Genomic DNA, 24,967 nt, shown 5'->3' on the forward strand with positions numbered 1-24,967 from the left:
GGCCAGAATCAAGTACAGTAGTACCTCGGGTTACATACACTTCAGGTTACATACGCTTCAGGTTACAGACTCCACTAACCCAGAAATATTACCTCGGCTTAAGAACTTTGCTTCAGGATAAGAACAGAAATTGTGCAGTGGTGGCACAGTGGCAGCAGGAAGCCCCATTAGCTAAAGTGATGCTTCAGGTTAAGAACAGTTTCAGGTTAAGAACAGACCTCCAGAACGAATTAAGTTCTTAACCCGAGGTACCACTGTATACACTTTCAGAGTTAATGCTAAATACATTGCCTTTGTCCCAGGTTTTTTAGACTTGTCAACCCATGTACTATCTGAATTCAAAGGGGCACATAGATTGCCGGATGTGAAATATATTGGCATTATTTTCAGCTCTCCTGCCCCACTACTAGGTCTAGATGCAAAAGACAAGCACTGTTAAACCATCGACAATCAGAAATTATTGCAAATTATCTACAAATCTAATCAGTAGATCTCAATCTATCATCTCCACACCTCTGTGGAGCCACCCATCTTGTGGCTTTATTTTTGGTGGTGATTGTGATAGACAACCAGAGCTACATTCGGCTTGTTTTAACATTGCTATATTTTTACATGTTTTATTTCCAGCATACTGTTTTGTCTTGTCTTTTTGTTTTGTATTTGATATCTGATTTAAAAGTTAGATAAAATAAGTTGACTAAATAAACTGAAGTCAAAGGGACTTTAGGTGTTGGCATGGCTGTGCCCAAACACTGCTGGTTTGCCAGACTTCACTTTTACTCTGCCAAGCTTATTTTCGTTGTGTGTTTTACAGGGTAATGTTTTACAGGGTAATGTCTAAAACCCTGTGTGTTTTACAGGGTAATGTCTAGAAATAAATGTCTCTTTTCCTTCCTGACTAATTGCATCAGATTTTCCTCTCATTTCCTAACCAGCAAATTAGAAGCAAAAAACCCCCTGAAATCCCATAGTAGTTCACAGTCAACCTGATCCAACTAGAAAGATGAAATACCCTCTATTATTTATGGGTCAATATTCAGGGAAATGTTTTTGCAACATCTTAGTTTCTCCCAGGCACTCTCATGAATATGATGAGAAGTTTTAAGTATTTCTTCCCAGCCTGTATTTTCTGCCACTTTTACCAGATACAAACTAAAATCAGGATCTCCAGACTTTTCACCTATGAAGCTGACAAAGTTGTAGATTTGCCATTGTGGCAACGCTATCAATTAGAGTGCAGTAATTATACGTTTGTTAGCATTGCCTACCACCTCTTCTGCGTTCTGCGTTTCAGGTGAAGTGTATGTTGAGATTTCTTTTCTTTGGGTTACATACTTAGCAGATGTGACAAGAGAGAACATGTTAAATGAGCTCACTTTCTGCTATAGCCCAGAATCCATTCTCAAAAACAGAAGCAAGAACAGCAAGGGTATTCCCTGGATAAATACTGTCTAATATAGTTCACAGGTTTGGGATTCACTTCAGTGAGATTAATCTCCACCTTTGTTTGCCTTGTGCTCACTGCCTGCATTTTCTCAGCTATGACAGCAAAGTATTCAGTACTGTCATTATCAGCTGTCACAACTGAGAAACCATTGAGGAGTGACAGTAACCTCAGCTGTAGAGAGGAAACTTGATAAAAGAAGACGGCTCACAAAACTAACCTGATGAGGTGTAATTTTCTCTCTATTCAACATTTATTGTCATACTGTCAATGTACAATTAAACAAAGTCACTGGCAGAAGAATAATAGATTGCATTTTTTCTTGATTTCTTTTTTCCTTTTTCTTTTTCTTTAGTTATACAGTTCAGTGGAATTTGGAAGAAGATGGCTACTACTCCAGGAAAACGTAACACCAAACAGATTCTACTGGTAAGAGGCAAGCAATTTCATACCACACAGCTCCCAGAAAGCCACCTCTTCAGTGTTGGGTGATCTTTTTGAAGACTGGCAGGGTAATTTGATCAGTTTGATTTGTGGGTTTTGAGGTCTTGTGGTAAGGTCTTTAAATATTCTTAAAAATGAATATAACATTTAGTCTCCAGTATTGTATTGTATTGTATTGTATTGTACATTTGTGTAGTTCTCTTTATACCAATATTCATTTTATTAAGTCCCACAGCCATTTTCCTTCATGCCCTCTGATGATCACAATCACACTTGTAGGCCATTCTCTCAAAAACACTTTACATCTGAGTGAATTATTATTGTATTTAATATTGCTCTTCCTCCAAAGAATTCAGGGTGGAATCCATCCATTTTGTTTTCACAACATCACTGTAAAATAGGTTAAGCTGAGAGATTGTTGTGGCCAATGCAGCCAGTGAACTACATAGCTAATTGGGAATTTGAGCCCTCCCCAACCCTAGTTTGACACATTTTCACTACACTAGACTGAATCTTGCTGGTTGGTAAATATGGCTAGAACTGAACTGACAATATATGCAGAACTTTTGAATAATTCATTGTCATGATCACAAAAGCGTTCCATGCTAGCTTGTAGCTACTGTAACACAAGTACTAAGATGGGAGAGAAACAAGGCTGGGTGGCGACACCTTGGGAAAGACACCCTCTTTTTCTCCCACACAGGAAGGTATATCTCTTCTATGATTGAACCTGACATGTTGTCATCCTCTACACAACATCTGTCCCTTTAAAATTATGGTTTGTTCCTATGTACTTTCCCCCTCTGACTTTATTGATAACTCTAACCTATAAATTAAGCAATTAAAATCCATACCATTATTCAAGCTAAGATTTCTTTGCTTATATCCCTGCTATAAATTGTATTGGGTCTTTCAGAAGCTCTTGCGATGAATATAGCTAGCTTGGAAAGCCCCTTTGGCAAGCCAGAAGGGCAGAACTTTAAATGGATAAACTTACTTCCAAGTTGTTAAAATCAGATTCCCCGCACTCTTAGAGTGAATAAGAGGTATCTTCAGAGCATTTGGTACTTCTTAGTAATACTCTAGATGGTAAGATCAAACCTATATTTTTTAATATCAATCCGTATAGTTTAACTGCCATTTGACCAAGCCATTGCCCTCATTTAATTATCCCTTTGGCACTTTGGTTTATGAATACATGTTCATCTCAAAGCTTCTGTAGAGAAATCTGCAAAATACTACTGTTATGGAATCTATTGTCATATTATTGCTGGGTTCCTCCCCCCTTCTGAAAATACTTATTTAAATGATGTGGATGTGTTAAGGGTTAAGGGGCTGCTTGTGCGTAAATGGTTGAGTTCTCAACTCATGCAATCAGTTTCTAAACTCTCCCAGTCCGCGGAGCCATGAATGCATGGCTACCTCAATCGCTGGCAGAATCCGTCAGTGGGCGCTTCCGGAAGTTACGCCAACATAAGAGTTCCTTAACGGAAACTCTCCTTCTGGATTCTCTGCGTGACAGTTTCCTGCGCGGAGTAGGCGTCCCCAGAGGAGGTCCTGAGACCTCTCCGCTGTTCTCACTGGAAGTATCTTGGAGCCATCCCTCCGACTGAGTTTCTGCAGGAACTCTCTCTCTCCCCCTGCTGGTTCCTTCCTCAGCATCCGAGGGTCTCCTAGCCTCCTTGAGCCCTTCCACCACCTGACTCTCCGATGGCAGTTCCCTGACAGGATGTGTGTAATATTCAGTGGAAAATTGTTTTCAAGTTCCAGTAGAAATCAATATCTTCATTAAAAAAAGAAGAAAAGTAACAGTCCATTCCACATAGTGCCCTGAGATTTTAACTTCGACCTATTATATGAATTTCACCTATAGTTATTATTAAGAACTGGCTAGAGGTCTCTTCTTCACTGAAATGTCCCATTTGAAACACAATTTTTCTTTATATGTGAACTTTCAGACAATTTGTGGTTAACGGATTATTCCAGAAATTTTCATGGGAAGATTCAGTCTTTGGGAAAAAGATAAAGTAACCATAAGGCCAGATTGTGTAAGCAAGAAAAGAAGTCATTTGCTTAGGGATTCAGGGAGGGGAGACAGTTTGTGGTCCAGATGGTTCAGTGCTATAAAAATGACAAACCTTGAATGTCATCTTTCATGCGGTGAGTGGAGGAGCATTCTGTAAATGGGAAGAGACAGAGAGATGGATGGGAAAGCAAATGGACATGAGGTCAGTACAAGGAAGTCATGAATCCATTGAGACGTGGAGGATGACATGCAGACGTGAATGTGAGGCCAGTAGAGTGATTGTGTTTGGGGTGGGGGTTGACTTCGTATGACCCTGCTTCGCAAGGCTAGAAATTGTGACATTGGGATACAGAATACTTACAGGATCCATGATGCTAACTATTTGCAATGTTTTAGAAATGACTATATTGAACAAAACTATTTTGATTTATATTTATCTCAGGGGTAGAGCTACACATTACACCCAAGAACAAACTGCAGGTGCAAATGGAAACCCTGTTCTTTTTCACTCCTGGCATTGTGGAAGGTTACTTATTCCTTGCCCCTAGTTCATGTTATTGGCTGCCACTGATGGGGTTGAGGAAACAGTTGACATGATGCAAACAAGCATCCCTAGTTCACACAATAAATGCTCCCCATGTGATTGCATGGAGGCTGCTGTTATGTGAGAAGCATGCCACAGAAGCAAATGAAAAACATGCCACAGAAGCATGCCACAGAAGCAAATGAAAAACAAAGATACTTGCAAATACTCATTTGTCTGTCATTCTCAGTTATTAAAAAATAGTCTCTAAGCAAGAATCAGGAAAGCTTTTGAAAACTGGAAAATTTCTTTTTTAAAAAAGAAATTGACCCCCCACCCCTGCCCCTTAGACCATCAGTATGCTACAAGTGACTAATTTAGGTTAATATGGACAGGCAGGCTCATTTTAAAAAACACAGTCTTATTTGCAGGTGCTGGCTACATGAGTAAATCTATGACTGAGTACCTTTTAAAACATCGATCCCTTTTGATGGACTGGGCTTTGATGTGTATATTCAGGTAGAAGAAGCCAACCATGATAGTGTGGAGTCCAGCATAGTATTTATCAGCAATTCAGACCTTTTCATCCCTTTGGGCATCTGCTGGAGGCTGATGTAGAACCTGCCAATCAAAATGACAGTACAACAGCCCATCTGGGAAAAATCATCTGGCTGAGAACACACACACACACACACACACACACACACACACACACACACACAAATACACACACACACCATGGCAGAGGAGTGGAACAGCTCAGGAAAAATAATGTTTAAAAATGGATACATCTCATAGCTTATCCATAGAGCAAGGATGTGCTGGCTGGCAGCTTCTCTGGAGCTCTGTGCAGCTGGAAGTTAATGAAGCATTTTTATTTTCAAATGGATTTTGAAGTTGGAAGGAAGTCTGGGTCAAGGTTAGAGCCTCAGGGGGTAAGGGCTGATGTTCTACTGTTGATAGCTTTGAAGAGGCTGGTCTCTGAGGAGTTGGGGATAGATGGCCTACTGCCATACAGAGGCGGGTGAACGGCGCTTTTAGGTGCCAGAGTGCCTGCACAACAAAATGCTTGAATTTTCTGTAATTAAAAGATGATGCTGCCAGCACAACCGAAGGGGACTTTATATCTAAATGAACCAAGGCAGTGGTCCAGGCCTCCGGCATCTTGTGTGAGCAAGCCATAGCTGTTTGTGTAACATCTCTGCCTCCTGATGTGACCAGAGAAGCATATGCTCCATTTGGCATGTTGTTCTCCATTGGGATCCCAAAGTTATTGCATTGTATTTAGCAAAAAGTTCTTGTTAAAAACTCCTCCACTTCTTTTGCCTCTGGGATATCCATCCTACTTCCAGACACATTTTGCTGCAGGGTGCCGCTTTGAAACTCTTACTGAATTCTGACTTTACATTTATATGAAACCAGGCCTAAAACCCACCATCAAGTAAATTGTGTCGTCCATCACGGAGAGAACGTGTTGTGGTGAGGTCACCCAAACTGCTCTGCTGTTGCTGGAGTGGGTACGATTGGATGGCCTCTACTCCCAATTGGTCACCCCTTGGTTGTTGGGGAAGGAATTTGGCTCAGGAAGCTAGTGATTGGCATCCCTGCACGTGTCGTTGAGCTTCCTCTTTTCGCTGCATGCACAGGATCACCCACCCTCCCTCCCTATATTTAGGGGCTTATTGACCTTGCTATGCCTATCATGGGGTCGTCTGCTTTGGAGCAGGGGCCTAGTAGGAATTTTGCCATAGGCTGATTGACTGGTGCCTTTTGGTATTTGCCTACTGCATAGCAAATCATCACAACTTTGTAAGGTTGGCGGTTAGATTCAAATGGTTGGTAGAGGGGATGTGGTTGGCTGTGCCTGCCCCTCCAAGTTGCTGCTGCAAGGATATTCCATTAAAGGAATCCACGGGCTCACTTTGCTCTTGTCTGAACCCCTGTCAAGGGGCTAGGGCCATGTCAGAGCCCCTGGGAGCATTTGGGGTGAGGTTAGAGACTGGTGTTCAGCTCAGACTTCCCCCAGATTGATTTCCCTTACTGGCATCTGCCGGAGTCCAGGCGTCAGTGCTCCCCTGCCAAGGTCAGGTGCGGCTAGTTGGGAACCAGTGCCTAAGCAACCACTCACATGCTGTAATCAATAAAGTTATGCCAAAAACCTTAAACCATAATTCTGCGTCTATTATGAATTATTTCAAGGGCGGTTTGGGAACCTTAACACACAAATAGCTGGCCTTTCCCAATTTCCATAGATGGTGAAATTTACAGATAAAATCACAAAGAGAATGACTGTATCATATATTCCTAGCTCTTGTTTGTGATTAGGTTCATAGAAAGGAGAAGGAACATCATCACCCCATCCATAAATAAGCATCATTAGTCATAAACATGCACATATTGAGCACCTGTGAATCTCTACAGAGAGTTTTGCCCACCCGAGCCTGAAGTTATTGCATTCCTCTTCCATGTGGAGACAAAACAAATGGTAAAACTCACCCACTAGCTAAGATGAAGATGTATAATGAGGATAAGTAAATGGTTGAGAGGAAGTGAATGGAAAAATGACCCTCCATGGATTTCAGAAGTGGAGTGGTGCCCCCACCTTCCTTTGCTTATTATCCAAGATATTCACCACCTGGCTCTTTTTCCTTGACTCAGGTCTGTCCCTGATCAATGGCTCTTATCAGTGGAGGCACTGATCCTGCATGGTGCGGAGTGCTCCTTTGCAAGTGGGCTTCACACTCTGCAAATGAGCACCCTACAGAATTTTCTCACTCCCTGGTCTTGGTAGAGAATATAGGGGCAAGAAGGAGATGTAACTTCTCTCCCCCACCCCACAGCCATATGTTGTTGTTGTTGGTTTTACAAAATAAATATTACCCTGCCCCACAACTTATTTGATAATTGTGTAGATCTTTCCCGTGCAAATGGCACTGTGGGCAAGATCCTGCCCATGTAGCTGTGGTATCCAAAGGCAGCCATAGGGTGACCCTTCCTGAATCCCAAAATGGTTTTTGACCTTCTAGGGGGACAGTGGACATGATTTTCACCGCTCGACATCTTCAAGAAAAATGCAGAGAGCAAAACCAACCCCTGTATATGGCATTTATTGACCTGACTAAGGCTTTCAACACTGTAAATCATAATGCCTTGTGGACTGTTCTTCTGAAAACTGGCTGCCCAGATAAATTTGTAAACATCATTCGGCTCTTCCATGATAATATGACTGCAACAATCACAGATAACAATGGCTCTCAAAGTGAACCATTCACAGTGGGATCAGGTGTTAAACAGGATTGTGTTATTGCCCCAACTCTATTCATTATTTTCATTGCCATGATCCTGCACTTTGTTGAAGGGAAATGCCCCACCAGAGTAGAAATCATATATTGAACAGATGGAAAGCTCTTCAATCTGAGCAGGCTGAAAGCAAAGAGTAAGGTTACCGTAACTTCCGTCATAGAGCTTCAGTATGCTGATGACAACGTAGTGTGCGCACGCTCAGAGGATGACCTCCAAACCATCCTAAATATCTTTGTAGAAGCTTACAAAAAGCTTGACCTATCACTCAACATCCAAAAAACCAAAGTGCTGCACCAACAAGTACAAAATAACTCCTCTGCAGTGCCACAAATCCAACTCAATGGTGTAACGTTGGAAAATGTCAATCACTTCTCCTACCTAGGCAGTTATCTTTCCACAAGGGCCAACATTGATGTCGAAATCCAGCATTGCCTGAGCTCTGCATTTGTGGCTTTCTCCTGATTGAAGTGAAAAGTGTTTGAGGACTGGCACATTCACAGGGAAACCAAAATGCTTGTTTACAAAGCTATTGTACTACCAACCTTACTATATGCTTGTGAAACATGGACCACTTATAAACACCATCTCCAACTCCTCGAAAGATTCCATCAACGGTGTCTCTGAAAAATTTTACACATCACTTGGGAAGACAAGTGAACTAATATCAGTGTACTGGAAGAAGCAAAGATCACAAGTGTCAAAGCGATGATTCTTCAACATCAACTTCGTTGGACTGGTCATGTTGTGCCTGATGATCGTCTTCCAAAGCAACTCCTCTATTCCAAACTTAAAAATGGAAAGCGTAATGCTGGTGGTCAACAAAAGAGGTTTAAAGACTGTCTCAAGGCAAATCTAAAAAAATGTAGTATAAACACTGACAACTAGGAAACACTGGCCTGCGAGTGCTCCAGTTGGAGAACAGCCTTTACCAAAGGTGTCATGGGCTTTGAAGACACTTGAACTCAGGTCGCAAGGGAGAAATGTGCTAGGAGGAAGGCACGTTTGGCAAATCCACACCATGATCAACTCCCACCCGGAAAACAATGTGCCCACTGTGGAAGGTCGTGTGGATCCAGAATTGGCCTCCACAGTCACTTACAGACTCATTGTTAAAACTTTTTTTATGGAAGACAATCTTACACGGCTACGAGTGATCACCAAAGAAGAAGACCTGTGTTAATGTCACGAATGTGCCTGGAAGCAGAATTGGCTGTGGTTTAGTCCATGGGAAGCCAGAAGTAGATACAAGGTGGGTGGTTTGGGAGCAAGAATATGAAAAGTATGAGCTACGACATGTTCAGCTTTCAGCTCAGCCATTGACTCGCTGAGGGGTACTATAGGCAAGCGAGTAGCCTCAGTCCCATCCCATCTGTAATATTGGGATAATAACTCTAGCCTACTTTACAAGGTTGCTGTAAGAATTATGAAAATAATAATAATGCAATGTATATAAAATGGGTTGGGGATTTTGTAAAAGTGCTAAATAGATAGAACTAGTTATTACTGGTGCTGTTGTTATTTTGACTACAAAGAGGAGCCCATAGCAAAATATAGCACAAATGCCAAGAATTGATGAAGCTATAACTAGCTCAGCAAATGTGAGGAATAATTTCAAGTTCTGTTTAAGCACTGACCTCTAGGACTGCTGAATGCATGGAAACAAGTGAAGCGTTACATGCTCATTGCAAAAGAAAAACAGTAGTTCTAAACCAAAATGTTCAACGTTAAAATGTTAAGAATGTTTCCAAAATTGCCTTTGACTACCTCAGTTTCTTTTCCTGTATCCTGAAATTCTACATAGGGACTTGAATTTCTGAAAAAAACAAGGTGGTGCTCAAAGCACAAGATGTCTTCATAGGGCGTTTGCAGGATGTCAGCCTTTCACCTTTCAGCTCCCAAACATTTGACAATCCAAAATATAAATAAATTGCAGCTGTCAGCTATATGTAAATGTTAAAGTTTAGTTCTTTCAACTGCTTAGGAATGAAATGTGACTCTTATTGATCCGAACTTTCAGTGAATAATTACCTTGCTGAAAAAACTGTTGTAATGATGAAATACCAGGTGCTGATGATCTTTATTGCCTGTTTGATTATGTGTCTTTAGAGCTAAGAAAAGTTTGACTCACTGGCACTTCTCTTCCACTGCTGTCTATGAGTTATAGACTTTTTCACACTCGTAAAAATAAATATAATAGGTGGAAGACTCCACCTGACAAGATCTTTATTGAATTTCTTGGGCAAAGAAAATAAGTGATATGAAAAGGGAACCCAGTTTTTGAGAAATACAGCCAGAGTCTTGGAAAAAGGAGAACGGGAAGCAACAACAAATCTGCTTAGAAATGAAGAGCACAGCTTTGATTAGAGTAAGTCTTAAAGAACAAATAGGTTTAAGCTCCCCATTAATAATGCTGCACTGGAGATCAGGGCAGTGTATAAATATTAGGAGTGCAGTTTTGAAATAGTCTTGCCAGAACGGTAGTGGCAAAACAAAAAACACAAAACAAAACAAAGCCCCAAAACCACCCTTATAAGTTGTTGTTGTTGTTGTTGTTGTTGTTGTTGTTGTTGTTGTTGTTGTTGTTAAACAAGAGCTTGATAAATTTGAGCAGCAGTGCAAGAAGAAGAAGAAGAAGAAGAAGAAGAAGAAGAAGAAGAAGAAGAAGAAGAAGAAGAAGAAGAGGAGGAGTTTGGATTTGATATCCCTGTTGGTTTCTGCTCTCTTCACTGTGCAGCGAAAGGCTTGTCACAAGACAATGTTTACATTCCAGTCAGAGTTACTGTTGGGTTTTCTCACGGGAAAGGGAGACTGGATGTGACGTACACTGGTTTCCTGTTTTTCACTGTTCTCTCAGTGTGATTCTCTCCGTGCTTCAGAGGAGAGAGGATGCCTTTATTGCTCCGGCAGAGGCAAGATGTTTTTCTGTAATCTACCAGCTTTGAAATGTAAATAAAGCAATTATGAGTATGTACACGTATTCCTCATCATTCCGCTGTGCACTGGACACTACAAATCAACAATCCCGCCCACTCCCTTTAAGGAGTCTCAAAGCGGCTAACATTCTCCTTTTCCTTCCTCCCCCACAACAAACACTCTGTGAGGTGAGTGGGGCTGAGAGACTTCAAAGAAGCGTGACTGGCCCAAGGTCACCCAGCAGCTGCATGTGGAGGAGCGGAGACGCGAACCCGGTTCCCCAGATTACGAGACTACAGCTCTTGACCACTACACCACACTAGCTCATGAAGATTTGTTGATGTCGTAGCCTACTGAGAATGCAAAAGTGAAGTTGCAGGCTGTGGCCTAGACTTTTTATTTGTTTTTCCCTCCAGGATTATCTGTATTAATGTTGCATATTTTATCCACTGTGACCAAGCAGCTACATTCAGTGCTTACTTCTCTGTTGCAAAGGTTGCTTTGTTGTGAAGGCTGTAATATTTTGCTGCTGTAGTACTATTATACCATTTTTCCTGCTGGAGTAGGGTTGCCATATTTCAAACAGTGCAAATCCAGACATCATCATCATCATCATCATCATCATCATTTATTTATACCCCGCTCATCTGGCTGGGTTTCCCCAGCCACTCTGGGCGGCTTCCAACAAAATATTAAAATACAATAGTCCGTCAAACATTAAAAGCTTCCCTAAACAGGGCTGCCTTCTTCAGATGTCTTCTAAAAGTCTGGTAGTTGTTTTTCTCTTTGACATGTGGTGGGAGGGTGTTCCACAGGGCGGGTGCCACTACCAGGAAGGTCCTGTGCCTGGTTCCCTGTAACTTGGCTTCTCGCAGCGAGGGAACGGCGCTGGGCCTCAGTGTCCAGGCAGAATGATGGTGGTGGACACGCTCCTTCAGGTATACTGGACCGAGACCATTTAGGGCTTTAAAGGTCAGCACCAACACTTTGAATTGTGCTCAGAAACATACCGGGAGCCAATGTTATGTCGTCTCAGAGGCCACTTCCAGTCACCAGTCTGGCTGCTGCATTCTGGATTAGTTGTAGTTTCCGGGTTACCTTCAAAGGTAGAAAGGTTGTTGAACTTTTTGGGGGAACCCAAAGTCGTTGAGCTTTTTTGGCAAAATCACATAAGAAATTGCTGTTTTTCAGCCGACATTTGCTGCCCTACATCCAGACTTCCCCAGACATTTGTAATGATTTCCACCAGGATATGTCCTGGTTTGGCCTCTGTGTATCCTAATTCATGGTGACTTTATTTACAGTGAGTGTTTAACACCTATAAATTTAGGCACTCTATCAACAGCCGCAATAGTAAACTTACATTGAAATGTGTTTATGGCAGTGAAAATTCCTAGGACAGAACACTTTTCAGGGGTGATCTCAAAGATGAGAGGTGGTGGGGAAATCTGGATTATATTTATATCTTTTATAGAGAAAAATGAGGGGATTTTAGTTCAGTTCTGGTATTAAAAACAGATTATTTCACTGATGTAGAAATACATGTATTTTTACATATCTTATTCCTTATAATAGGCATGCGTATTTTGACCAACCAATATTTAGGAATCAGTTACTTTTTATGTGTTCCCTTTCAAAGTTAATGAATTTCGAGAGGAATGACCCTGCTAGCCTTTTGCAGCACATCAAAGAGTCTTGTTGCATGTGGAAACCCCCCCATGATGTTTTTCATTGATTTTTAAAATTGACAAGAAGTAGCTGAGTAAGACTGAAATTCTACTCTCCTTATTTGGAAACAAGTCCCATTGAATTCAGTGGAGTTTACATCCGAGTAGACAAGGTTAGGATTGCATAGAGTCTGCTTCTATCAGCAAAACCACTTACACAAAGTAAAAAAGAGTTGAGGAAAAAATCAAAGCAGTGAATCACCGGATGGGACAGCTGCAATTATAAATCAATGAAAATGTAAATAATGTGTGTTACAAAGTGATTTATGTATAATACTGCCTGTTAGGAAAACAACAGACAAAACTTTTGTTGTAGAGAACTAAGGCAAAAAGCATTCCTAGCAAGAGTCTGCACTCTGATGAGGGGTTAAAAAGGGACAGAAGGAAGCCCACCTGACAAACTCTTCTGACATCCTTACCTATAAGTCTGAACCATTCTTTCTGTGGGTGCGTGGTGGTGTTCAGTAATGAGTGAAAGGCATACTCTTCCCCAGTGGTGGAGGAAGCTGCTTAGGCGCCTGGGGCGGCATGCCCAGGGGCAGAGAGAACCGCCCATGGGGCGGGGCGATGGTGGGGTGAGCTGCCCATAGGGGCAGGGTGCACTGTGAGGCCTCCGGAGTCTGCCTCCCTCCTCCCACTCAGCTGCCCTACAGCTGAGGGGGAGGCAGTGGGCGGACCGTTTGGGCAGCGTGGAGCCTGCGCACGCCCAAGCCAGCACGTCTCTCCCAGGAGAGATGCATGGCTTGGGCGCGCTGCAAGCCTCACAGTGAGTGCCGCCAGGCATTTTGTCACCCCCTCAGTGGTGACACCCGGGGCAGCCCGCACCCACTGCACCCCCTTCCTCCACTTCACGTGTTCAAAAGCACATTTCCTAATGTGGGGTCAACCATGGAATTATAAACCATGGTATGGATTCCAGAATCTATCCCCACTGAGCACAAATGCAGCTGTGGGCAGGGCACTATATTTTCCCCTGTGGGGTGACCAAACTTTGCTTTGCTTCTTTTGCCTCTTCACACAAGCAGAATGGTATAGATGTGGGTGGAAAGGAGTTCTTTGTTTCCTAATGGTAGAATGTAGTTTGCAGGGAAGAATAATATAGCTCATAAGTGTTAGCCATAAGCAAGATAATGAGAAAGTAGGATAGAATGGAAATATATCGCATAGCCAAAGGAAGAAAGGAGTTATGCAGTACTAGCAGAAGCTGAATGCATCGATGCAAGGTATGTTTATGTGTTGAGGAACCTCAGGAGCTTGAAATGTACCTGGCAAAATGCTAGTTTCCAGGGCATAAATTGTCCTAAATTGAGGCATGTATATTCTGTGCTGTTGTTCTTTGGCTCTGATGTCCCGTTTGATGATGCTTTTGAGATACAGAAAGCTGTTCCTCACAGCTGGAGGTAGGAGTAGCAGCTCACTCTCAATATTGCATTTCTCTGATTCTGAGATAAAGCTTACCAGTTAGTTCAACACATCACACTAGTTGCTCTTGACACTTGTTTTCTGAAATAAAAGAAGAAATGGGCATGGATCTATTTAAAAAACAAAAAAATCCTGTCTCCGTTACATACTCATATAAAACAAAATAACTGTTGTACTTTTATTGCTGGGCCTCGACATAAATTCTTTTGAAGCTTTGAAGCCCTTATGGTGACTTGAAATGTTTGAAAGTGATTAAAATTTTAGGAAGCAACTTTGTAATAGAAGCTTTTGAGGGGGTCTTACATTTTTCATAGCATTATAACCGTTTTCTGCAAAGGCAGCCAGGAACATCAGTTTTCTATTCCCATTGGAATGACTCTGTCTTGAAATTCCACCCCCTGCCTCCACTAATCTCTAACTCTCCCACCATTTGCTTTAAAATTCCAGCCAAACAATTCCATAAGTAAAACATGAAAGCCATAAGTAAAACATACAGTATATGTCACAGTGTAAATCTACATTAGGTATTTCTGCTAGTGGACTAGAGACCCTAGGAGCAATGGTGCGTACTCATGATAAAGACTGACAGTAAAAAAAAAGGGTGAAGAAAAAAATATGGCTATGTTTAAACTATAAATCATGCATGAACAGTTTCAGACCCAGGTTATAAAGTTTTGGTGAGCAGAACTTTAGATGTATGCAATAACTGTAATCTTAATCTTGAAAATATTTTAAAAACCCATTTCCTGCAATTCCACGGTTTAAAGCAAAGTATATCTTGAGCTGTTTACGTTCTTAACCATGCTTCTGGATAACTTTTCAGATTATTGCCTTTTACTCACAAAGTAAAGTTTATTCATTTGGAAATGAGATGACCTACTTTATAATTATTTCTTTTTATTTATTAAATTTTTATACCACCCTATACCCACGGTTCTCGGGGTGGTTCATAGGATAAAGTCACAATATAAAAGCACAAAATACATAATCAAAATAAAAACAAAAATAACCCAATAACCCCCCCCCCAAAAAAATGCATTTTTAAGGGGCATATTGGGTTGGCAGAGCATGTTGCACACAGCTTGAGTTTGGGCCGATTGTTATGTCTCGGCATAAGCTACCTCACAGGGTTACTTTGAGGATAAAATATAGGAGAAGTATAATAATTATTTTTATTAATATCATGTTATTAAATTTCCATACCACTCTTCATTTGAAGATCACAAGAAAGTTTACAATATAAAAGCACAAAAATATACGGCATAATAACAAAAACAAAAGTCTACAAACACAGTTTTAAAGGCCTGAGAGAAGAGGAATATATTGGCTTGAATATGTAGTAAAGGTACCAGGTGAGCTTCCCTGGAGAGAGGATTCCACAGGCAGGGAGCAACTACAAAAAAGGCTGAGCTTCTCATGGAGGAGGTGCATGAAGAAGAGCCTCAGATGATTATTGCAGGGTCTGGATAGGCTAATATGGGGAGAGGCAATCCTTGAGGTATTGTGGTCCTTAGCCATTCAAGGCTTTATAGGAAGAGAAGAGAAGAGAAGAGAAGAGAAGAGAAGAGAAGAAGGAAAAGGAAAAGAAAAGAAAAGAAAGCACTTTGAGCTGGACCCGGAAACTAATTGGCAGCGAATCCTGTCAGGCCAGGATCATTCCTGCTCCTTCAGAGAGAGTGTAAACCAAGCATGGCCAAACTTGGCCCAACAGCTGTTTTGGGACCACAGTTCCCATCATCCCTGACCACTGGTCCTTTTAGCTAGGGATGATGGGAGTTGTGGTCCCAAAACAGCTGGAGGGCCACATTTGGCCATGTTTGGTTTACACTCTCTCTGAGTATAAATATTCTGCCAACGTCTTCCCAGTGCTGCCTGCCCATGTCTAGTATCTCAAGCCTTAAAAAACCCCACCTTCATATGCTCATATCTTGATGAAAGGAACACACCAAGCATAGGACTATGAGAATTTGCACAGTATTTTTAAAACATACTCTTTTTTTGGAAAAAGAAAATTTTAAAACCACTGGAGCTATCCATCAGAGATTTGGTAGAGTTAATCATTTCTTTAAGGGTTAATGCCTTTTATAAACTCATCAAAAGCAGGCAACCTCCCATCCATCTAATCTAGGGAACCACCCATTAACTGAGTCTCAGAATTATCCAGATTGAGCTTCAGTTTGTTGCCTCTCATCCAATCCATTACTGAAGCAAAGCTCAGCACATCCATTGCAGATGTAAAGTAGAAGTAGAGCTGTGTAGCATCAGCATATTGCTGACAATGTAGTCCAAAACGCCAGATGACCCCACTCAGTGGTTTGAACTCTGAGCAACCCCTCATTGAAGCCTCCATGGGGCCAAAGAGCACTCCTCAAACATCACCCTCTGGAAGCAGAACCAAGCAGAACCGGAAACACCACAAAACCACCCACCTCTAACTAGGACCAAAGGATACCATGGTTGATGGTACTGAAAACCACTGAGATGCCAAAGAGAATTAACCGTGACACATTTTCACTGTGTCTCTCCCAACAGAGGCACTCCAAGCAGTTTCTGTTTCATTACTGGGCTTAAACCTAGATGGAAATGGATTTAGAGAATCAATTTCCTCCAAGGGTGCCAAGAGCAGGTAAGGGCCACCCCCTCTCTCAAGGAGGAATTAATTACCTCCCTGGCCCAACCATCTGTCCCCTCCCTGCTAGTTTTTTTTTTCATCCAAGAGGAGCAAGGGTCCAAAGTGCAAGTGGTCGCCCTGACCGATCCAAGCACCTTGTCCACATCCTCAAGCCTTACTAAATGAAACTCATCCAACATAACAGGACTAGAAAGTGCCCTGGACACCTCTCAGGAGTCATCTGTTGTACCACGTACCAAGCATTGGTTATCTTATGTACTAATAACCATCTAAGCCACTAAGTCTCAAGGTGATTTACACATCAGATAACTAAAAGTTAAAAACACAAAAACAACAGAGACATTTAAAACAAGGGTAAAAACCCTAACAAGTGGACACTTGTGACCAAGGCCCATTTACCCACCTGGGAAAGCCTGTTGGAACAAACATCTCTTCAGTTGTTTCAAGAAAGTCCAGAAGTGAGCTCCTCTCATATCTTGAAAGGAGTGTGATTCTACAAAACAGGGGTGGCCATGCTTCAATGGCCTTCCCTGCTCGGCTTACAAAAGATTAAAAAAACATAAAAACATTTTACATTCTTCTTCCTGGCAGGGCTCTAAAACACAGGCCTACAATTAGGTTTCACCAAATTCAATTGAAGGGGAGGGTGTGGGGGCAGACAGTCTGAAGACTGAATGTACTTAAGTGGACAGTGCACAGTTAATTCAACTTGCCTAGATATAACACGGTCGTGAAGCTTACTATTGATCTCGAATAAGTCACCATTTATCGGACTAAATTTTGTTATATTTTTGATATGAGAATAAAATAGGATATGCCCATGTGTGCCACCCTGAGTTCCATAGTAGACTAATGTCAAAAATAAAAAGTTACTTTAATTTGGAAATGAATTTCCTTTAAAAATAAATACATCTGCTAAATTTACACAGCTATTTCCCCTATATTATGGTGATGCTTTTTGGATACTTTGCAACTGAAACGGAAAGCGAGAGAATAAGATTATTTTATTATTTCGTCCTGCTGTTAGCTGCCTCCAGTAGTTTTATAATGGAAAGGTGGGGTTGCAAGCATTTTTCATGAATAAATGGAAGGATCCACATTGCTACAGTTTTGGAAAGCTCGGTGACTTCTTTGCACAAGACTGGCCAAGGACGAGTGCAATAGGAAAACTGTTTTTTGTGAATCTAAACTTCAAGGTGCAGCTCTTTTAGGGTATGGATAATATATCACCCAAGGTCTTTCTCGGTTACGGGAGGGAATAGCTTGCTCTGCTTCCACCTGAAAGAATCTCCTTCAGTTCACAACTTGGCACTGTATTGCCTTGGTAGATTTGAATACAAATCACGTCCTCCTCTGTCACGGTTCTTTATTTCTTCAGTGCTTCCTCTGTTATCTGCATCAGGACATTATGTGACTTTACAGCATTTATTAAGTAATACCGTCAACTGCTCTAAAGAGAGACAAAATGCCACCTGAAAGATAAACCAGTGACTTTTCAAAGTCTCTGAAAAGGGAAACATCTAAAGGGACAGGATTTGGTTTATGTTTTGTGATTCCAGCTTTACTTGACAGATATAACTTGCATGTAAATTGATTAATAATCTGCTTCTCCACCACCATTTGATAGTCTTTTGAAAACACACATGCACACAACCATATGAAAGTGTCAGACTAAATCCATTGCTGATTGAACAACTTTCTTTGAATGGTGGATTTTATATTCATTTTGACCCTGCTGTACGTAGACAGTGAACCATATTCTAGTTTGAGTTAAAGGGAAATTTCAGTTGGCCAAATTCTCTAAGTTAACACAGCATGCATGAAGTCACCATTTAATGCCTGCAGAATCCAGAAATGAAAGCCCCTTTCAGACAAATTTGCAGGCGAAGGGAAAGGCTTCACAGTGCCAGACTCCCCTCCCAACTTAAGTGTTTTCATTTCAGAAATGAGCCAATGCACATATTCTGCTTTGGATCCAAATCAGAACCAGAAGAAATCAGGGGTGCTTCTTAGCTGGCTTGAAACAAAGAGGGAGGGAAATTATTTGTTTGCACTGTATAATCTGGTTTTTTGGGGAGGGAGGGTTGCGCCTTTCGGATGCCTAACTTTGTAATAGATTTTGGCTGACTCTGGAGTCTTTTCCCAATAAGAAAGATGCCAAGAAGAGAGACTGACAACAAGCCAGCATTGTAATTGGCAGGTCTCTCTGTCAGTGGAATAATGCCTGAAGTGCCGAAAACTCCTGGACCTATTTGTCTCCATAATTTGGCAGGCTTCATCCCCCTCTGAAGCAGCTATCATATCTTCAAATTTCATCTCATAGAGTGAAATTTATTGGGTTTTCCTCCAGCAATCTTGAAGCAGCCCTTTCCTGTGGGGATGGCTACCCTTTTCAGATGCTCTGCTCGCTGTATTTGGGAAGCATCAACAGTAGCATGCTTCTGACATTTACTGAAAACACACCAGGTTGGGAAAAGACCCTGCTCTGGTATCAGTTTCTAAAAAGATAAAATTTGGAACGGATCAAACAACAACAATTGATCATAATATCCAGGGAAGCTCATATAATTTCTGAACCTGGGGTAGTTCAGTCAGATGAGCATATGATTCTTAATCTCAGGGTGGTTGGTTTGGGCCCCACATTGGGCAGAAATATTCCTGCATTTCAGGGGGTTAGACTAAAATGGCCCTCATGGTTCCTTCTAATTCTACAATTCTATGAAATGCAATGGCCTTGGGGCTTTACAGGTGATATTTGCACCTGCTAAGGAAGAGCTGGTTTAATATAATCAAACCTTGCTTTGGTTGAAGCAGCTACCAAATGGATCAGAATGTCCTGAATTGATTTGTAGTTCAAAATATTCTGCCAGCATCTTCCTGATGCTGCCTGCCCATGTCTAGTATCTCAAGCCTTAAAAAAACAACAACACCTTCATATGCTTTTAAAATCTTGATGAAAGGAACACAGCAAGCATAGGACTATGATAATTTGCACAGTATTTCTAAAACATACTTTCTTTCTTTGGAAAAAGTAAATTTTAAAACCCCTGGAGCTACCCATCAGAGATTTGGTAGAATTAATCATTTCTTTAAGGGTTAATATCTCCAATTGTCAGGTCCAGTGCTTTTTTTTTCCTTAAAAAAATGTTTAGGGGTACTCTCATTTTCCTACTCATATTGATATACTGCCCCTCAATGATGCCAGACTTAGATTCAGAAAATGTTTAGGGGTATGCATACCCCTGCGTACCCCCCCAGAAAAAAAGCACTGGTCAGGTCTGTGTGAAGGAACAGAAAAGTTAGGGCCATTTTAGTTTAATTATGTCAGTGGGGTTTCCAGAGATTTGTATTTTCTGAGTTTTTATCCAGCTTCAAATATGGGGTAGGTCAGAGTAGTCCAGACTGGATCAGGTCCAATTTGGATTTACAAACTGGGGGCACAAATCAGATCAGGGGGTCAATGAACAGCCCTAACATCCATCCCACAAACTGTGCATTGAAAGTTCTGCCATAGGATAGCAGTATATCTACTCCTTTGATAATATGGCTGTCAAATACACAGTTTCTACCATTAAAAAATGAACGTTTATTTAGAGAAAGAAAGGGCAGCACTGATTTATAAGAAAATATGCCCTGTCTTCCAGAGTTGAACCAAACAGAATGATTTCTCTACTTAGGGTTAACCATGAAAGCACTAGTTAGTGAATCACCTTGCTTAGTCACATAATTTATGTACTGTGTTTTTACAAGTGTATTTGAATAAAATCTGGCTGATGTGAAAAGGTCTGAAATTACTTTTCTGTGCTATTCATTTAAACAAAACAGTTACTATTATTAATCTCCTCAGAATATTACCCACATTTGTATGCTCTAACATGTATTTTAACGATTTTGTTTAATAATGGTATAACACCTACATGATTAATTCAACTAAAACCTTTGAGTCAGTCCAAATCTTTCACTGGTTTATAAATCAAAAAGCGTTTAAAAAGAATACATTTTGAAAGCCCTGAGCCAATGTTTCGTAATGTGTCTAATGGCTTTCAGTGCCTAAACCACATTGCTTTTGATTCTGCCACAAGTGAGGGCTCATTTACACTTCCACTTGTCCCATGCAAACACACACAGAGAAAATGATCAATAGAGGGAAAGCTCCCATTAGTGCCCATTTTGGGTTCCTTGAATTAGCCATTGGTCAGACTATATCTATCTATCTATCTATCTATCTATCTAGTAGTGCCTGTGTCTTGGACTTGTTTTCATATAAGTTGAATGGGTATCTTTTTTTATTTTGCAAACAGAATTACGTTCATAGTGATGAGATAGACTTCCAGTGCAAGTACTGACAAGAGTAATTCAAAAGCTTCAGGGTTTCTTCCCCCAGAAAACCTAATTTAGTTAGGCTTTGGCAAATATAGACTACTGTCAATGTTAATCATTTTTTATTCACTTAAATCTAGTAAGAAATAATGATCAGTATTTGTTCTTCCGCATGAATTGCTGCTGATGGGTTAGGGTCTTCCAGACGTATTTGTTGAACAAAATTAAGTAATTGAATGGATCAAGTATTTTCTTTTAACCACAATTTAGCTTTTGCTAAATTACCAATGAACTTCAGAAATGAATCTGTCTTCTCTACTAAGAACAAAACGTCCTGAAAATTCAGAGCATCCTTGCCTAGTTTAAATACTTGTTTTTCTCCAAGAATTTAGTCACTGTTGACATTTTCAGCAAGTCTTTCTTACCTATGAAAAAGAAGGAGAGTTCCCTGGGAGGAGGGATTGATCGTTAAACCACTCCCAGAACTGTAGATCTCTGAGGGGTATAGGGGTTTCCTAACAACTCTCAGCTCCTTGAATTCTTGGGGAGGGGGGTACTATGGCTGTTAAAATAGGGACCATAGTGCTTCACCTGTATGGTGTGAATATGGCCCTAGAATGTTCAGAACTAAGATTGACACACTGAAATCAAAGCAGAGATTAGGAGTATCTCCAGATTGTCAGTAGCTTGTGGAAGTGATTCAAGAACATAGGAGAACTTTATGGTCACAGCAACACCATACATTTAAAGCACTCATACCACTTGAATGATTATGGCTTTTCCCAAGGAAACCTCGGAAATGTAGTTTCCTTGTTACAAAGCTGTACAAGCCTCTGGCCACCCAATGATGTTGGACTCCAGCTGGCATGGCCAGTAGTCAGGGATGATGGGAGTTGTAGTCTAGCAACTTCTGGAAGTCCCCCCCCCCACCACAACAGATGCTGCTCCCTAGCACTTGGATTCAGCTCATTTAGCATCCAGGGATGAGCCATAAATAATATGTGGCATTGTGCAAATGGCCACAAAGCTTCTTTTAGAGAATTGCCTAAAAGCAGATCTATAAGAACCCATTTAAATGTATCTAACAAAGCATTTTTTTCCTATTCGCATATTATGCTGAGCGTATTATATTTTGGTATTGCTGATCCTATGAGCAAATAAGTATATTTTCTTTTCTAGTTGTTCCTGAATCTCACATTCATTTCATAAGAGAAATAATAACTGCATGAAAATTAAGGGGGAATTTGTTTTCTAAACAAATTATAAATTATTTCTCATTAAACATTTAAGCTATGCAAATAGATACAATGTTGTATAAAATGTTCCATATAACTCAGCATACAAATACTATAGTTTTAATTTCTCCTTTTTCAGGTCTAGGATGGGTACTACTAAAGAGCCAGACATAGTCCATTTGGAGTCAAAGACAGTGGATGGCCGTAAGTTCTTTTGCTTCTTCATAGTCATTTTATTGCAAGTGTAAATACTTGGTCATGGAAAGAGCATCCAGATGTAGGATATCATCAGAGAGATCTAGCAGCAGCAGCACATTACTGTCTGGTTTGGTGCTGCAGAAGCCATTCTCAAGTAGCTTGCAATTCATAAGGATATTCTGCAGCTAAATACAGTTTATACAGAAATAGAAAAGATTTGTAAGTCATGTAGGATCTGCAAGAGGAAAGCATAAAAATGAAACAACAAGCATAAAATGTTTTTCTTCTTATGGCCTGCTTCATTTGATCAGCCCTTTTTTAGGGATGCTGTGGAAGTGTGTAATATTTGAAGTTTGAATCTTGGCTTCTTTCCTCCACAAAATGGCTCACAAACTTTGGAATCATTTCAGAATGATAGCGTTCTCTTCTCTCTGTGGTTGTCCCTGAGCTGGGGAGAGAGACACAGAGATGTTTCAGTTGGTTTTGCTTCTGAAAGTCCCTCTTTTCCATTTCTGCCATCTTCTTGAATACCTGTAAACTGCATACCAGTATGTTTTAGTGATTTTAATGTTTGGTTTTATTATTGTTCTTTTTATGTATTTTATATGTAGCCACAACTTTTTCACACCAGACTGGGATTGTTTTGATAATGAGCTGCCAATAAATGAAACAAACCAAGTAACAAACATGCCATTGAACTCAGCCAGAATATGCTAGCTTTTACACAGGATCAGGCTGCTACTCAGATTTTGGAGGTTTCGTGCTCTCTCACCTATGGATAGCTTCTACGTAAAAGGCAGAATCCCAAGAAATTATCATTGAGGTAGAACTGAGGTAGATGGGAAGGAGCATAATTAAGATAGATTAAGATTGATTGTACTATGTGCAATAGTATACAGTAAAATAAGTAACATATTATGCTTTGTTGTATTTTATTTTGTTGTATGCAGGCCTGTGTTTCTTGTGGTGAAGGCTGGTATAAAAATACCTTAACAGATACATTCCATTCTGACAGAGTTGCAGTGGAAGGCTCAGTGAACAATTACAGAGAATAAAATTAGACACATTATGCCAAGTAGTTAATAAGTATATCCAGTTCAGTTTTAAAAAGAAGTGGAGTAAATAGTTTGCATAGCATATATTTATGGCATCCAGTATCAGTTTAAATAACATTCAGCATTAATTGCTGCAATGTATAAATTTAATCCCACCATTAACATTTTTGCAAAGTCCTGAAGGGTTTTTGATCAACTGTACACTTTGAAAGTAAATAACTAAAATCCATATTTATATTTAATAGTTTCTCTTGAAGTCTGAAAGCCCATTTTAACTAAAAGTAAATAAATGAGTGTGGAAGTAGTGTCAATTTCTGCATTTTCCATTGAATGACTCTCATGTGAAGCTTATCTCAGGCTTTCATTTTGTATCCCATGGGTATCACAGCAAGCTTGCAGTAAGCTTAAAACTGAACCAGAAAAGAGTTTTAGAACGGAAGAATGAAGGGGGAGTTTTGCCTCTTTGAGGTCACCCCAAATACAGATGCTTTGGGGGTTAATATGGTGGAGTCTTTGCCACTAAATGCCTAGAGGGAGGATAATGGACAGTAAATCGTTTAAATTGTGGGCTACCGTATCATTAATTTAAATATCTGATATGCAGCATCTTAAATAGTTAAAGTCAACCTTCCCAAACTCAGCACATGCATACTTACTACCAAGGTGAAAGAGCAGAACTGTGATTCCTAGCATTCATCCTGGCTCTGAGCACTGGATTGGTATTATGGTTCGTCTTTGTTCATCACAATCCATGTATTTGAAATATGTTTTAGGAGGCTCTATCAAAACAATCTGTCCCTGAGCTAACAAACCTTTCCAAAAAGAAAAGAGTCAATGAGACTCTTGGTGATGGATCTGAACTCTAGGTCCCCTGGACTAGTAAAGCATGAGAGGTTATTTTGGGCAAATACCACTCAAATGTCTCAGGCTTATCACCGATGCTCTCTGCATATCTCTACTCCTCAAACCCACTCAGCCTGTGAGCTGTACTTATTTATATAGTGAATGCCTTTTATGAAATGAAGCTAAGTCTTAGCCCAGAACATAGTAGAATGGATTTTTTCCCCAAAAAAATGGTTGGGCCCCACTACCAACGTGCTCATCTTGTCCTAGCAAAAGCAGGGCATGTGGTTTGGGGTGGAACCTGAGGGAAGCTGCTTAAAACAGATGAAGTCATGGCTCTCAAAACAGTGAGAGAGGTTCTTGACCACATCTGATTGTGCTGTCAATACAAGGCACCCGGTCAGCCTCATCCAAGTGCTCACCCTTCTAACGTGCAGAGGCAAATCTACACATTAAGTAGTAGACTAGGTTGACAGAGAAATGCTGCTCCATAATGACAGGGCAGTTAATATATGGCCTCTGTAGAGCTTTATCTGATGTGCCATATTTTGATGTGTATTATGATATCCTTGGAATGTAGCCTTTACAGATATTAGGAACTTGGGAATCATATACTGCGTACATATCATATTAAGGTAAGGATCATCTGCTCAAGAATCTTTGTTCCTTATGCATATCATCAAAGAGGCAGATCACCAGGCACATCAAACGTGCTTTTATAACCAGCCTACACATAGCCTTTACTGGCCACAATGGTAAAGAACACATATTTAGATTGACTGTGTGAGTCATAATTGCTGTAGTTAAAAATATGTCCAGATTTGCTTCAATCAGTTTATTCTTTAAGTATTCACCAATGGAAGGTGATTACTCCAGCTCTAC

General features: G+C 40.5%; 1 protein-coding gene across 8 annotated transcripts in view; it reads left to right on the forward strand.

The window, feature by feature from the left end:
- The window catches only part of SORCS1 (sortilin related VPS10 domain containing receptor 1), a 437,156-nt gene that overhangs the window by 253,348 nt on the left and 158,841 nt on the right, over positions 1 to 24,967 (forward strand). For all 8 annotated transcript variants that reach the window (XM_079976044.1, XM_079976045.1, XM_079976043.1 and 5 more), the window contains exons 5-6: positions 1,800 to 1,873; positions 22,129 to 22,193. In XM_079976044.1, coding sequence (XP_079832170.1) covers positions 1,800 to 1,873; positions 22,129 to 22,193 — 139 coding nt within the window. The remainder of the gene's footprint in view (positions 1 to 1,799; positions 1,874 to 22,128; positions 22,194 to 24,967) is intronic.

The sequence above is a fragment of the Podarcis cretensis genome, assembly GCF_951804945.1.
Source record: "Podarcis cretensis genome assembly, chromosome: 5".
Taxonomy (NCBI): domain Eukaryota; kingdom Metazoa; phylum Chordata; class Lepidosauria; order Squamata; family Lacertidae; genus Podarcis; species Podarcis cretensis.